The following is a 17,419-nucleotide window of genomic DNA, read 5'->3' as shown; positions in this document are numbered from 1 at the left end:
ATTCATTGAAAGCGAAATGTTGAATGTTGAGGAGATGCACATTACACAACAGCTTTTACACAACATACACTGTGTGCACAGAGTACATTTGCACATGCATTATATTGCAGTGTTCACAAAACGTGTTTGTTGTACGTTTGACGTGTAATTTGGTGTGTTACACTGGACTGCTCAAACGATTGAGTTCATCGGGCTTAAGGGAAGTGACCTTCACACCATAAGGAGTCGCAGAGTCACAGTATTATTTACTGCACAGAGATCAGACACTGCTTAAATGGGACGGATTACTTCCATCCCTTTGTGTTGCATTAATCTGATATCAAGCTACAGATTTCAACACTTTAGACCCCCATATGCTGGTAAAGGTATGTACAGCTACATACATAGAAGCCAGATATTCTTAGACAATTTTGCATTTACTGGGCTCATAACTGACCTACAGTTCATATTTATCAACCTTTCAGTAGAGGAATATGGAAGTTTTATCTTAGCCAAAGCAAAAAGCTTGAATTTTACCAGACAGAAATGTGTATCAGTACTTGAAGGACATTGGTTGAGCTGAGATAGTTTGTCAAATGATTTACATTTGTTTCAACCAGACATAACAGTTAGCATGAGCCAGACAGCTTACAATGTGTGACACTTCACACTTGATGACCCAAAAGGCTGCTGTTCTTCAAAAGGTTAACTAACACTTTTACCTTTGCAGTCTCTTCATTTGACAAAGACCATCAATGGCCCCTCATTTCATTGATCTCTGTAAATAATTAAGAGAATAGTTACATTTCTGCAAGGCTAAGTAAGTGCACATTTTTGTGAATTAATTTGAAAAATATTTGTGAATCATTCAAGCTGAGAATATTAATCAGTTGTATACTGTGTAAGTTATGCAGTAATACAAAGAAGGATATAATTAGATTTAATGAAAGGAATATTCCGAGTTCAATACAAGTTAAGCTCAGTCGACAGCTTTTGTGACATAATGTTGATTACCACAAAAATACATTTCGACTCGTCCCTCCTTTTCTTTATAAAAAAGCAAAAATCTGTGTTACACTGAGGCACTTACAATGGAAGTCAATGGGGGCCAATTTTTAAACATTAAAATACTAAATTTTTCAAAAAGTATAGACACAAGAAATAAACAATATGTGTGTTAACATGATTTTAGTGTGATGAAATCACTTGCTAACCATATCTGTGTAAAGTTAAAGACAATTTTACAACTTCGTTGCCATGACGATGTAATGTCAACAACCCTAAAACCCTAAAATTACTGTAAAAATTACGATTTAAACAACTTTACATCTCAAATAATTTAGAGTTTCAACAGAAGAATTAATTCAAATGCTTTTATAAAATTATAAGCTTCACATTTCCATCTTTTAAGGCCTCCAGTAATTGGCCCCATTGACTTCCATTGTAAGTGCCTCAGTGTAACCTCCATGTTTGCATTTTTTTAAAGAATAGGAGGGACGAGTCTAAATTAATTTTTGTGGTAATCAACATTATGCCACAAATGCTGTCGATTGAGCTAAACTTGTATTGAACCTGGAATATTCCTTTAAGCTGGCTTTACTTGACTCATGTTTATAAAAGTAGAATTTCAGTGGTAAAGTCTTAGGGGGAAAACTAAATTAAAAAAAAGAATTGCAATTGATCTTCTATTGTCTAAAGTTTAGAGACACATCCATGTATTCTTTAGCTACACTCAAAAAATATTTTAGCCTTTTTTTTTTTTTTTTTTTTTTTTTTTTAGATTTACACATTTCAATTTCATAACAAAATTCCAACAAATTGAATTGTGTATTCTTTTTTTGGTAACACTGTATTTTAATGTGTCCTTGTTACACATATTACATGCATTTACTATAGTAATAACAGTAAATTATGCATAGTTACAAGCAACTATTCCTAAACCAAACCCTTACCCTAACCCTAAACCTATAGTAAGTATATGTTGTTAATTAGTAATAATCAGTAATTACTTGTGTAATTACACTGTAACAAGAACACATTAAAATAAAGTTTAACCTTTTTTTCAACCATAAATAAATTAATACAACTTAAAATAAATAAATAATTATATATATATATATATATATATATATATATATATATATATATATATATATATATATATATATATATATATATATATATTTTTTTTTTTTTTTTTTTTTTAAGATTCCCCAGTTTAATTTGATGTAATTTTGTTATAAAATTGAAAGCGTAAATCGTAATTTATTTATTGAGTTTATTATTTCAAATTTCCACATTTTAGAATGCTAGTAACACAACAGCACAAATGGATGTTCCAGAATTATGTGGTAGCCAATAAATGTAGTGGTAAAATTAGTTTAGTAAAGAAATTAAAAATGTATTTTTGTGTGCAAAACAAATTTCAATCATTTGAGTATAAACTTCTCGATTTAAATGGTTTTTAAGAGATTTTTGAGAAGAAAGAAAATCTATTCAGTTAATTGTGTCTAAACTTTTGACTGGTGGTGTATTTGACTGGTACAGTCTGTCATGAAACAATAGAGCTTAATTTATTACCACAACAGACAGGGTGTGAAGCAAATGTGACCCAATAAAGAGCCATAGCTGGGGCTTTTGTGAGTGCTGTGAGTTCATTGGTCAGCAGATGGGACAATTTGAATACACTATGACCTATATGTGATATGTGGGAGCTGGAAACATCAGAGAGAGTGCTTCAAGCAATAGTGATGACCGCTTCAGGAGCCAGCTGAAGAGTTTTTATTCTCGTATTTATTTTGAAGTGTTGCCACTGACTTTTTTGTTTGTTTTTGTCTTGTTGGTGCTCACAAACATGAAGTTATATTGCAGTTACTTGATGCTCGCATGCATCATTTGTAAAGGCTGTTGTACAACAACAAAATACTTCACATTTGAGGAAGACGCCCCTGGTACTGAGATTGGAAACCTTTCACGGGACTTAAAAATAGACCCGGCTGAAGATCCCGAGACATCATTCAAATTTATGCAGAAGACAAACTCCGTTATTCTCATGAGGCAAACTGATGGACTTTTAACAGTTGGAGAAACCATTGACCGAGAACAACTGTGTCACCGCTCCCTGCAGTGTCTCATAAGTTTTGACGTCGTCGCATTTTCCAAGGAGAAGTTTCAGCTTATTCACGTGGAAATTGAGGTAAAAGACATTAACGATCATTCGCCTCGGTTTGTACTCAATGAAACGCACCTGGATGTATCAGAGGATGCACCTTTGAACTCACGATTTCCACTGGAAATCGCTGTGGACCATGATGTCGGAGATAACTACATTCAAAGTTACCATATTTCGCACACGAGTCATTTTGCCGTTGAAGTAAGCACTCAAGAAGATGGCATCAAGACGGCTGAACTTGTGCTGATCAAAATGCTTGACCGAGAGACCGAAGAGTTTTACACGATTGAGGTGACAGCAACAGACGGCGGGATGCCGCCAAAATCCGGGTCGACGACCATTAACATACAAGTGCTGGACTCGAATGATAACAGTCCGACTTTTGAACACCGCTCACTAAAAGTCGAACTCAACGAAGATTCGCCGATTGGTTCACGTGTGCTGAAAGTTCACGCTTTCGATCCTGATGCTGGCATCAATGGTGAAGTCGTCTATGGATTTGTTGAAGGCTCCCCAACTGAGGTCACTCGTGTTTTTCAGATCGACCTCATCTCAGGTGAAGTGACCCTCAAAGACTCTGTAGACTACGAGAAAAAGAAGTCGTACGAGTTACACATCCAAGCGTCAGATCTAGGCCCGAATTCGGTATCATCTACCTGTCGCGCCGTTGTAGACATCGTTGATGTTAACGATAACGCGCCAGAGATTACCATTAAGCCCATGACTTCCTCGAGTGACGGGGTGGCCTTCATTACCGAGGCGGCCGCCGAAGAAAGTTTCGTGGCCCTGATCAGCACCTCAGACAGGGACTCTGGTTCCAACGGTTATGTCCGGACTACTTTACAAGGACACGATCATTTTAAACTGCAGCAAGCCTATAGCGACACATTTATGATTGTGACCACCACAACTTTGGATAGAGAAACGATTTCGGAGTACAACCTCACAGTGATCTCCGAAGATTTGGGAATGCCACCCTTTAAAACCATCAAGCAATATACGATACGCATCACCGATGAGAACGACAACGCACCGTTGTTTAGTAAAGCTGTTTACGATGTATCGGTAGTAGAAAACAACATTCCGGGTTCATACATAACTAGTGTTGTCGCACGGGATCTTGACATCGGAAAAAATGGTAAGGTGTCATACAGTCTTGTTGACAGTAAAACACCTGATGGTTCACCGATATCGACGTTTGTGTCAGTAGACCCTCTCTCGGGGTCATTGTACTCATTGCAATCATTTAATTTTGAAGCGCTAAAAGAAGTTGAGTTCGCTGTCAGAGCCAGCGACAAAGGCTCTCCACCTCTCTCCAGCACTACTTTAATAAAAATCCACGTGGTGGATGAAAACGATAACTATCCCTATTTTACATATCCAGTGTTAAGGAATCATTCAGCCGAAATCCCGATACCCCTCAACGCTCAAGTTGGTTATCTGGCTTTACGAGTGACCGCTCAGGATGAAGACGATGGGGCCAACAGTGAGCTTAGTTTTCACATCGTAGAGGGCGATCCACAACTTTTTGCCATTAATAAAAAGACTGGTGAAATAGTTTTGAAACAAAGTCTTACGGCTTCCTGTGAAGACGTCCTGCAAATGAAAGTTTCTGTGTTGGATAATGGTAGAGAGCCCCTGTCTAGCACCGCAACAGTTCGCTTTGTGGTGACAGACACCGGATCCCAAGAGGACCAGGTGGTTATTTTACTGCGATCTAAAGACGAGGAGACTCTAAACTTTGATGTCTGGACAGTGTTTATTGTTGTGTTTTCTGGGGGCTGTGCGCTGTTGCTGGTAGCCATAGCCATCCTCGCTGTAATTTGCCAAATTCGTCGCAGGCGAAGAAACTTCAGCAGAGATGGCCTGTATGGTTCAACCCCCCTTTCCAAGAACAACACTGCCAACTCAAATGTATATGGTGGCCCTAATGGCTTCCTTGGCAATGAAGGAGATTCAATGCACCACTGCCTTTATGAAGACAAGAGCTTGGACTTTGAGGAAAAGGTGAGTGATTGTGGCTGGAAATTCTGCTTGTGTTGAACTCATTAAAGCCATCACATTAATAACTTCCTCTTGTTTTACAGTTATTCCTGCCATGCAAGCCTTTCGAACAAACATTTCTATGGCAAGATGAAAAATACTGTCTGCAAAGGAGGTAAGAATGGTTGCAAGTTTTGGTGTTAACTGCATGGCGTTTGTAGATGGAGATGACTGATTTGTATCTTGATCGTCATTTCATAATAAACAAAATGCAAATAGAAGATGGGCCAAAAGTGTAAGACTTATAGTGTAAATGCTTTTTTTTTATTATTTTTTTTTTTATATATAACATTTTCATAACAAAGTAAACTGTCAGTCTAACAATTAGAGGACAAAGTTGAATTTAAAAAGCTGAAATACATTTTATAATGTCTTATAAAGTTACATTATTGGCTATTAGGGACCTAGAAAGAGTGCAAATGTCCTAGAGTATGGAATCACTGAGAAAAAAAAAATGATTAGTGAGATGCATTTACAATGGGAAGTCAATGGGCCCAATCTGTAAACATTAAAATACTCACCATTTCAAAAGTATAGCCACAAGACAATTTGCGTGTAAACATGATTTTAGTGTGATGCAATCACTTACTAACCGCATCTGTGTAAAGTTATAGCCAATTTTACAACTTCGTTGCCATGACGATGTAATGTCAACAAACCCTAAAACCTAAAATGACGATTTAAAGAACTTTACAGCTCAGATAATACACCAGTTTTAACAGAAACATTAATGCAATTGCTTTTATAATATTATAAGCGTCACATTTCTGCCTTTAAACCCTCCAAAAACTGTCCCCATTGACTTCCATTGTAAGTGCCTCACTGGAACACAGATTTGTGCTTTTTTAAAGAAAAGGAGGGACGAGTCAAACGTATTTTTTTATGGTAACCAACATTATGCCACAAATGCTGCCAATTGAGCTTAACTTGCATTGAACCCGGCATATTCCTGTAAATGTAATCTACTTAACTTCATGACATTATATTGATTAAAGTGAGTAAATTTAACTTAAACATTTCAGTTAACACAGTAAATCTAATTAAACAAAAATCTAATGAACATGGTAATTAAATAAACTTATTTCAGGTCAAAACTTTTAGTGCGCAAAACACGATGACGGTAACAATCAAGAGATAATCGTTTTGATCATGAACTGGTAATTTTGACATGTCCCCCTAAATGTCAGTGGTGATTACGGCCCTGCTGGGAACACCAGCTTTGAATTTGAGTTAACTCAAATTTACTTACTGTGAAATTTACTCAAATTAGCGAATAAATATGACAAGGTTTTCTACTTTGGGATTGTTACATAATGACCCATTGTAAAGATGACAAACAATCATAAACAATAAATACATAAAAGCTAGAGCATTAATGTTGCCATAGTGTAGAATTTACTTGATATTTTCAAGTTCGTGTTTAAAGTGTATAAAGTACTTCATCTTTTCTGCTGTATTTACTACACCACATAACATGATTTTCAGTGTATTTCCTCTTCATTTACATTATAACTTTAACTTTTCTTTGCTCCTTTTAACTCCCAAAACCTTACAAATGTTGTCTCAGACTTTTGCACCCCACTGTATGTGTGTTTAAGTTCATCAATTCTAACTCTTATGAGTACTAAAGGTTACCCTGTTAAGAAGAGTATGCATTGGACCAATATACATCTTTAGTGCCATCATTTAAAAATATAAATGTGCTCAGTATGTAAATAGGTCACTTTTTGTTTCTCATCCACGCATAGTGGAAAATCTCTTGTATGATTGGCCATGGACCATATACAGTATAATGCAAAGGCATATTAGTCATGTCTCAGTGACTATAGTATTTTGTTCTGCATTGGAATATCAATAATTAGATAGAGTGCTATTCAGCAGTCACTAACAGCTTTGATTTTACGCATAGTGGCACCAGCAACACAGACCAGCTGAGCGTAAAGGACAGTGGAAAAGGAGACAGTGATTTCAATGACAGTGACTCTGACACCAGTGGATCAGCTCTGAAGAGAGGCCTGACAACATTTCAACCAGTGGCCCGAAGTACGTACAGATATCTACCAGACAACTGAGCTTTCTAATTTCATCTTTGAGCAACACAAATCCAACACAAAACACAAATAAATATTTTTTCTTTTGGGTGGTAAAAGCATCTAAACATTCTTCAATCACGATTAATTTACTTGAGAAACAAAATTTCACAAAATATTGAAAGTCGTTTTCAGAGAATATAGTAGCTCTTACGATATATGTAGCGTCACAAAGTGAGAATGTTTACAGTGGGGGAAATCAACCTACAAAGGTTTTACTTACAGTTACCTATTCACAGTGTCAGAAATTAACTTTTTCATTAAGGGTCAATATTCGGCGCTGGATTTGATTTTCGTGGGCATTTTATTACCCTAATTAGAACCATTTAAAACAGACGGTGTCTCATCCATGAACGTACATGTCATAAAATGTATTTCTAGGACTATAACAGAATTTCTTTTTTTTTGCCCCCACATTTTACATTTCTGGGGCTTTTTTTGGTAGCATTTTTGCACTGACCCCTCCAGAATTTCTGTCCCAGCTTGTTCATATTAAGCAGGGATAGGTCATATTCTAACTTTAAATAATTACACATTTCAGCTATAGAGGAATATTGCTGCATTTGTGACATAATATTGATTACCACAAAAATGTAATTCGACTCGTCCCTCCTTTTATTTAAAAAAAGGAACAAATCGTGGCACTTACAATGGAAGTCAATGGGGCCAATTTTTGGAGGGTTTAAAGTCAGAAATGTGAAGCTCATAATTTTATAAAAGCACTTACATTAATTATTCTGCTACAACTTGTGTGTTATTTGAGCTGTAAAGTTCTTTAAATCGTCGTTGTTGTGGTGGACACCATCGTGGCAATGTTGCCATGGCAACGAAGTTGTAAAATTGGACCTAACTTTCCACAGATGCGGTTAGTAAGTGATTTTATCACACTACAATAATGTTAACACACATCTTGTTTACGTCATGTGTCTATATTTTTAAAACAGTGAGTATTTTAACGTTTACGGATTGGCCCCATTGACTTCCATTGTAAGTGTCTCAATGGATTCTTGATTTCTGCCTTTTTAAGAAATTAGTTTTTGTGCTAATCAACATTATGCCACAAATCACTTGTATTGAACATGGAATATTTCTTGAGGTATAAAGCTAAAAATAAAAAAAAAAAAATAATAATAATCTTAGGTGCCAGTAGGTTAAGCAAAAACACACTAAATTCAAGATATATATTCTCTTTAAACAAGTCTTAGTCTTACACAGTTTTACTTCTCCAGCACTGTACATGTATCTTGTTTTAAGGATTTTTAGACAAGACAAAAATGCTCTTAAAAATATTTATTCGTATTTATTTATTGCATATTCTGTTTCTCTGATTGTGTCTGTTTTCTGTTTAAGGTTCATTCAATTCCGCAGGGTGCTGGAAGGGCAAACAGCACATTATACCGACTCGTAACATGCATGTCCCTCCTGGGAGCGCCTACACAATCGGTTTTTCCCCAGCACCAATTTACAATACAACCCACATTAATTCTCATACATGGAAAGGAGGCCATAATAACATGTTGAAATCAAGCAGCCCTTTGCAGACGTTCTCAAGGACAGGAACTCTGCCTTCATACTGCGCCCATCAAATGAGGGGAATTACTACCAGAGCTGAAGAGCAAATTGAAACTGTTTCAACTGCATCTGAAGTTGCTACTACCTTTTAAATTTCGAACAAGGGCTTGGTTTTAGTCTGGTTCATTGAGTTTGAACAAAATGCACCCAGCAATGTAGTTGTGTAGGCCAGTGGTTCTCAACTTGTTTTGCTTCAGAACAGATTTTACATTCACATTTGACGTCAACAACAAAAACATATGGGAAGCATTTTCTCCTCCCTTTGAAAGTAGATCAGCCTATTTATATTGCTCTTAAATATGCACGGTTATATGGTTAGTTTTATTTGGCATTATTTTTTCCCTGCTGTCTGCATCCTATCAAAACAGACATGTGACCTGTTTTTGGGTCCTGAACTACAACTTGAGAATCAATTAGATCGGTTAGCAGTTCTTTTAATACTGGATTATCGTATTACAAACGTGTTTTCTCTCTTTTTTTATCCAGGAAATTATTTTGAGAAATGTTTGAGAATAGTCCATGTAAATTAAATGAATGTAAATATTTCTCTTACATGTTTGTATATGTTGAAATAAGCTTTTTTTTTCAGTCTGAAGAACTGAACCTTTTTTTTTTATTTTGCCACACTATTTTTATTTAAGACAAAATGATGGACTTTACATGAAAATAATTTAGCGATGATTAAAACCCACTTAGTTTTGTCCAATGAGAGCTAGTTAGCTGTGAGTTCTTCTGTCTTAAGTAAAGCAATTAAGTGTTAAGTTACAGTACTTCTTAAGTTACTTCATCTTTGATGCATTTTAACCAAATGTATGGAATTTTATATGGTTGTATATTTATATAGTTTGGAATAGTTAGCCAATACCCAGAATGTTACACATAAATTGCCTAAACTATCTTTTCATGTTTTTCTTTCTTTCTTTCTTTTAAATGCAGGAGTAATGACATGGTCTCACATAGATTGTGATAAAAAAAAAGAGTAAAATCAGACAGTTTGATTGACATTTGAATGCTTTCAAAACATAGTCAAAACTTTGGACACACCTATATATTAGCTATATATTATGACTGTTTTACACATGTAAAATTTTTTGAGAATAACACATGGATGTATGGGACTTATAGTGACCAAAAATAAAAATAATAACAATAATAATAATCAATCAATAAATCTTATATTTGAGCTTCTTCAAAGTAGCCACACATACCTAGATTGCAGAAATCAATATGTAAAGAAATTCATACATAGGCATAATTTATTGCTGTGCATAAGCCTTTAAATCACGAAACATAAATTAAGTCAGGTGTGTCCAAACGTTTGACTGGTATTGTGATGCTATTTACTTTCTTTATGTACTTAAATTGCTCTTGCGCTCACCTCTATAACACTGAGCCAAATACTTTCAGAACCACGTATATGTTGCCTGAACTCTGGGAACTCTTGTTTCAGATGGATTAACTAGAAAAGAATCATGTGACAATGCAGACACATTAGTATTAAGTCCACAAATCCAGCCTTAAGAGCTGTCCGATTATTGTTAACACATGGCCTGTTCTGGATTAGCTGGTTTGTAACGCAGCATCCATGCATCTACAATAACATGTTAAGAATGAGGCTTAGAAAGGCACACAATCAGTTATATTAGTGGAGTTAAAGAGCTTGGTGTGAGAGATTATATGGCATCATCTCAAGCTAAATACTTGCAATAGAGCAGGTATACATACTGCTACAAAACCTCATTTTAGATTGACAGAAATATTATGTCATTCAGTTCTGAAATGACATTTGAAAGACAGCAGACCCCTCAATAAATAAATAAATAATATAATATAAAGTACATAAGTCGAAGATATTTCACTTCATACTGGTGTTGAGATAAAACCAGAAATGCAAAAAAAAAAAAAAAAAAAAAAAAAAAAGCATGCAGAATCATACGTATGCTGTAAATATATACACTAAAAAATATTTTTGCCTCTTTTTAAGATACGCATTTTAATTTCATAACAAAATTCCATCAAATAAAATTGTGATTTTTTTTAACAAAATGCAATAAAACTTAATATATATATATATATATATATATATATATATATATATATATATATATATATATATATATATATATATATATATATATATATATTTTATTATTATTATTATTATTATTATTATTATTATTTTATTAATGGAATTTTTTTAATAAATTTAAATGCGTAAATCTTGCATAAATCTTGCGATGTCACATTTACTGTGTTTGTTGTGCTTATTTGAAGTCCTGCAGCAGCCCTACAACCTATCCCTAAACCTAACCATTAAATCGTAATACATTTTCTTTTTGAATATAGTACATATTCAGCATTTAAAAATGTTTTTGCACAAAAAAATAAAATAAAAATAAAAACAAAATTGCAAAAATTAATAATGCAATCATCTCTTTTTCATTTGTTTTGGATATTGTTTGGGTTTGAAGAAAGTGCCATATAAATTTGCCATGGATTGTTCTTAATTTAGGAAGCAGTGAATGCTCCATATACAAATGTACAGGATTTGTTTACTTGTTTTCATATTCCGAGGTTACCAAAGCTGGCCAGATCCAGCTCCGTTCCTGCTTGGTGTCGGACTCCACTTCTACGTGTCGCTGAATAATGACGACACACTACAGCTGGTGCTAGCCAGACATCACTTCAGTCTTTTATGATGGACTTCAGAGGATGAACTGATGCCAACTCCAACTGTAAGACAATGGATCATTCATATGCCACTGCCTGAACCTTGGACTTAGGATGGACCTCACCGAACCTCACCGAAATGACCTGCTGGTTGAACTGCGATGCACCTCATTGATTTCTGCCTGCATCACCTTTGTCTATTGATGGACTGGTGTCTCCCAAGGTTATTTTTTGACTTGACATGTGAGATAAGCATGGAGTGAAAAAGTAGTGAATGCTCCATAAACAAATATACAGGATTACACTTTTTAATATAAAAGCTTCTAAAAAAAAAAAACAACCCACCTCAGTACAATAAAATGGTATGAAACAGTCATCAGATGTGTTTTTTTTTTTTTTTTTGTAAGGTGAAGGCACAAAAAATAAAAAAATAATAAAAAAAGAAAATGCTCTCATTTTACCCAAAGGGATGTTTTCACTCATGCAAATTAAAGAGGAACAGCGCCGTCATTCCATTATTAGTAATTGCTCATAGCTGATGGGAAATGACAGATATCCAATTGGATATGAAGGGCAATTACACAACGAGATCAATACAGCATGAAATGGCTTATTGTATCTTCTCCCATATGGGTCAAAAGAGAAACCACAGAACGGGGACATGTTGCCGGGAGGCTACATTACCAGCAGGGTTACGTGATAATGTAGACTTATGCAGCGTAACAGTGACTAGTTTGTTTCATGATAACACAAACAAAATACTGATTCTTTAGTTTGAATTCTGAAGTTGTTCACTAAGAGCCTGTATAGTTTCCATTTTGACTCATGAACAAACATGTGGATGCACAATACTGAGGAAAGCCTTTTAAATGGCATCTTTTTTTTTTTAAAGCAACTTTGGAACATTCAAAATATTCATATTCATTTTTATGATCTTTCAGTTGCAACGGTAGTAGGCTACATTGAACAATGGGTACATTGGAGTCTATAATATATTCCCTTATCTTTCATCTTTATGAAGTGCTTTGGTTTCATTGTGATTAAACTTAACAGGCCTCAGGAATACAAGCCACGAGTTTGTTCATATATAATGGAAGATAATTAATCCATATCTGCATTATGAGGAAAGTGAATTGCTCAATTATTTCTTCATCAGTGTAATTGTATTGAAATCAAGGGCGTATGTTTGATCTAAAAGTTAGTAGGGACATATTGCAAGGAGTACATTACTCAAAATGTTGATGTCAAGAATGCGGGAAAGTATAGTGTCTATAGGCACAATATTTCCTCATTTAACAAGTCTTATTTTCTATTCCTCTGCCCCACCATATTAGATATTACTAGCACTATTTTAATCAAGAAAGGCCAGTTTATAGACAAAACACACTATTCTTATCTACCCGATGTTCTTCTCTGATGTGCAAAATAAATAATGGCCGCATTACTCAGAATGTTTTTTGACTTAGTCTCAGATGGGAAACATTTGCACATGAAAAGTATGCTTGTTTAAATCTATCAGTTCAATGGATTGGACCTAAAATACAAATGCAAATCCGCCAGTGTAATCTCCAGAGAATAATTAAAAAAGCCCTTATGCAGTAATCACAAACGACTGTGATTGGTGCATCATGAACAGCGCTGAGAAAAGTAACAGGTGCCATGTGACAACATCTTTTATGCTCTGCTTCAGATGTCTGACAATAGTTTACACATGAATAATGATACTGATCATTTTTAATAGTCACTGAAATTAAAAACATTTTTTTCTTTTTTTGGGGGGGGGGGGGGGTTCCCCTTTTCTCCCAATTTGGAATGCCCAATTCCCAATGCGCTCTAAGTCCTCGTGGTCGCATAGTGATTCGCCTCAGTCCGGGTGGTGGAGGACGAATCCCAGTTGCCTCCGCGCATCTTATCACGTGGCTTGTTGAGCGCGTTGCCATGGAGACATAGCACATGTGGAGGCTTCACGCCATCCACCGCGGCAACCACGCTCAATTCACCACGCGCCCCACCGAGAACGAACCACATTATAGCGACCACGAGGAGGTTACCCCATGTGACTCTACCCTCCCTAGCAACCGGGCCAATTTGGTTGCTTACGAGACCTGGCTGGAGTCTCACTTTTTTGATTTTTTAATGTTGATAGAGACATGTCCCTGTCATCCCTTCCTTAATCTACGCCTATGATTGACATGTGGGTAATCATGTTTCCAGTTTAAGCCCATCAATTGGAGGATGTTGAACTTCCACAGTCATTGATACTGGATATCCCTAAGCATTCATTGGAGGGACAAACAAAGAACATGGTGCACATTCCAAGTACCCAATTTATGTTTGTTGATGTAGTTTTATTAATCACATGCCATTATGTTATTTTGTACTCAAAATGTTAAAAGACTTGTATGGCAAATTATACCATACTATCATAGTACGCTTGTATTCTGCCAGTACTTATTTAAACATATGTCTTTATGGACTAGTCAGTCACCTTTTAAATAATAATAATAATAATAATAATAAAAATGATATGTTTTCATTTCAGCACCATCAAAAAGATCAAAATATGACAATGGTCAAAACTCTTCACCATGTACTATATACACTTGAATTATATATGTGCATATTTTTGCAAGAGCTAATGTGAACATAAATAACATTGCAGCTTTTGGGGCCTTTCTTGCACCGTGCCAATTTTTAACCAAATTATTGTTATTACATTTGTGGCAAGATGTAATTTTGAGCACTCCCAAGATGGGTATATTGGTAAAGGAAATTAGATGTAAAAGCCTCTTTTGAGGTAGCCATGCACAAACAAATAGCTTTAATAAGAGTCAAGTTTGCCCATTTCAAAACTGTAAAGCTCACAAATGAATTAAAACAATGCACTTATGGGGAAAAAGCAGACTTGAGCAATCCCGTATTTCCTTAGAAACTATTTATATTCACATTATACTCCATCCAGAGTTTATGCCACATTTCTTACAAATAAGCATTATCAGTGCATGCAATAACCCTGTTTAACCCTCATGTTGTATTCCAGTCATTTTGAGCATCACAACTTCCTAAAACAATTTAGATATTTATTTATTTTTTCGACTTTGTTACACTTGTGGTGTTCCCGGTCAAAAATGACCGGCCTATTAAATATTGCTTATAAATCTCTCTTTATGCCATATTATCACCAAATATTGGATTCAATCTTTTTGTCAACTTGTTTTCTTTCAATTAGCACAGGTTTTGTATTTCTTTTTGGAACTTGATCGTAGGCCTCATTGACCTGAACTTATGCACCTCTGTTTTTGTGGATAATTTTGGCAATATTAAATAAAATATTAAATAATTCTGTACAATTTATCACACTAGTGTGCTTTAATGTTTAACCTGAAAGTTTGTTTTGAAATGCTTTTATTTTGTAAAAAATGGCACAAAGTGATGTTCCCGGTCAAAAATGTCCGGACAGTGAAAATGAATGGGAGAGATCAAAAATAAGAGTAAAACTGAGTGTTCGGGAGCATGTTCATCATGTTCATGTTCACATATGTGCATATGTGCATATGTGCTTGCAAACATAAAGGCCTCGGACCTGTGCATGCACACATACACGCACACATGCGCACTAACACACACACACATGCTCACGTACACATAAACTCACAAACTCTTTTGAGTATTGCATGCTTTCTATTTCACAGAGATGAACTTTCTTACATGTTCATGTTCACATATGTGCATGTGTGCTTGCAGACATAAAGGCCTCGGATCTGTGCACACATACAGTACATACGTACACACGCACACTAGCACACACACAAACACACACATGCTCATGTACACGCACAAACTCTTTGAGTATTACTTGCTTTCTTACATGTTCATGTTCACATATGTGCATGTGTGCTTGCAAACACAAAGGCCTCGGATCTGTGCACGTGCACATACAAACACACAAACTTGCACACGTGCGTACAGACATGAACACACACATGCTCACTTACACACACAAACTCTTTTGAGTATTAAATGCTTTCTTTCATGTTGATGTTCACATATGTGCAGGTGTGCTTGCAAACATAAAGGCCTCGGATCTGTGCAAGCGCACATACACACACACATGCGCACTAACACACACTCACACAAACACACATGTGTGCACACATGAACATACACACACACACACACACACACCATAACTGTCTTTGCCCCACAGTGACCCCTCTCCGATAGAATCTTTAGAATTGTGGTGTTCCCGGTCAAAGATGGCCGACCAATGAAAATGAATGGGGGAGATCACAAAAAACAGGACTTTTATATCGAAATGCTTTTATTTTCTGAAAAGGGGCACAAAGTAACACTTGTGGTGTTACCAGTCAAATCTGACCATTGTGACAAAGAAAACTGGCCTAAGCCTATTTACACATTAACGCTGTCATATAAAGTTTCATTTCATGGAACAAAAATATCAACACTGTTCATAGTTCTGTTATAATTTCTGACAACAACAAACCAAATCAACAAACACCTGGTGGTTCTGTGTCCTCATGCACATGACTGACAATAGCTTTTTGCATGTGCCTTGCAAATGTGTGCTTTGCATTTGAAACACACAATGCTTGATGAAAAAAGATCTTCAAAGTAAGATTCTATTGGAGAGGGGTCACTGTGGGGCAAAGACAGTTCTGGTGTGTGTGTGTGCGCGTGTGCACGTTCATGTGTTTGTGTGTGTGTGTGGTAATGTTGGATGGATGAATGGATGTTGGAAGCAGTTCAGGCTAGGATAAAGTTCTTCTCTGTGAAAAAGAAAGCATGTAATAAGAATTTGTGCGTGTACGTGAGCATGTGTGTATTTGTGTGTGCATGCGCAGTAGCGGATCCTGGCATAGGCGATATAGGCAAATATATATAAACTCAGCAAAAAAAGAAATGTCCCCTTTTCAGGACACTGTATTTTAAAGATATTTTTGTAAAAATCCAAATAACTTTACAGATCTTTATTGTAAAGGGTTTAAACAATGTTTTCCATGCTTGTTCAATGAACCATAAATAATTAATGAACATGCACCTGCGGAACAGTCGTTAAGACACTAACAGCTTACAGACGGTAGGCAATTAAGGTCACAGTTATAAAACCTTTCTACTGACTCTGAAAAACACCAAAAGAGAGATGCCCAGGGTCCCTGCTCATCTATGTGAACGTGCCTTAGGCATGCTGCATGGAGGCATGAGGACTGCAGATGTGGCCAGGGCAATAAATTACAATGTCCGTACTGTGAGATGTATGTGAACATGAACATGATGAACATGCTCCTGAACACTCAATTTTTCTCTTATTTTTGATCACCCCCGTTCATTTTCAATGGCCGGTCATTTTTGACCGGGAACACCACAAGTGTGACTTTGTGCCATTTTGTACAAAATAAAAGCATTTCAAAACAAAACTTCCTGGTTAAACATTAAAGCACACTAGTGTGACAAATAGTACAGAATGTTTTCATATTTTATTTAATATTGCCAAAATTATCCACAAATAATGCATAATAGGTGCATAAGCTCATTGTCAATGAGGCCTACGATCAATAAGTTCCAAAAAGAAATACAAAACCTATGCTAATTGAAAGAAAACAAGTTGTCAAAAAGATATAATCCAATATTTGGTGATAATATAGAATAATGAGAGATTTATAAGCAATTTTTAATAGGCCGGTCATTTTTGACCGGGTACACCAAATTAGGTAAAAAAAAAATTCAACACAGCACAAGAGTTAAATAAGTATTGCTGTGCTTGAGGCAATTAAAATAATAATAATAATAATCTTGTAGGCTATTTGCTTTGAAAGCAGTCTAATTTGTGCACACACAGTTGCTCTGGATGATATGAATGCATTCTGATTTGCAT

The 17,419-nt window shown here is 35.7% G+C and overlaps 1 protein-coding gene across 3 annotated transcripts; it reads left to right on the top strand.

Annotated features, from left to right (window-relative positions):
• Window positions 1-222: 222 nt before the first annotated feature.
• On the top strand, window positions 223-10,841 carry pcdh8 (protocadherin 8). Of its 3 annotated transcripts, XM_051710614.1 has the most exons (6): window positions 229-365; window positions 710-799; window positions 2,840-5,158; window positions 5,239-5,309; window positions 7,104-7,237; window positions 8,635-10,841. In XM_051710614.1, the coding sequence occupies exons 3-6, from the start codon at window positions 2,858-2,860 to the stop codon at window positions 8,946-8,948; spliced, it is 2,820 nt and encodes a 939-aa protein (XP_051566574.1). In that variant the 5' UTR covers window positions 229-365; window positions 710-799; window positions 2,840-2,857; the 3' UTR covers window positions 8,949-10,841. The 3 variants fall into 3 exon arrangements, with proteins under 3 accessions (XP_051566573.1, XP_051566574.1, XP_051566575.1); XM_051710613.1 differs by lacking the exon at window positions 710-799 and having other exon boundaries at window positions 223-365; XM_051710615.1 differs by lacking the exon at window positions 229-365 and having other exon boundaries at window positions 373-799.
• The last annotated feature ends 6,578 nt before the right edge of the window (window positions 10,842-17,419 follow it).

This window comes from Myxocyprinus asiaticus, chromosome 11 (assembly GCF_019703515.2).
Source record: "Myxocyprinus asiaticus isolate MX2 ecotype Aquarium Trade chromosome 11, UBuf_Myxa_2, whole genome shotgun sequence".
Lineage (NCBI taxonomy): Eukaryota > Metazoa > Chordata > Actinopteri > Cypriniformes > Catostomidae > Myxocyprinus > Myxocyprinus asiaticus.
The sequence above is the reverse complement of the archived record's forward strand: the minus strand, read 5'-3'. Positions and strand labels throughout refer to the sequence as shown.

Excerpts from the sequence above, each read along its gene's own strand:
- pcdh8 (XM_051710613.1), top strand. Across the intron at positions 5,310-7,103 it reads AAATACTGTCTGCAAAGGAG|TGGCACCAGCAACACAGACC; the intron begins GTAAGAATGGTT and ends TTTTACGCATAG. Across the intron at positions 7,238-8,634 it reads ATTTCAACCAGTGGCCCGAA|GTTCATTCAATTCCGCAGGG; the intron begins GTACGTACAGAT and ends TTTCTGTTTAAG.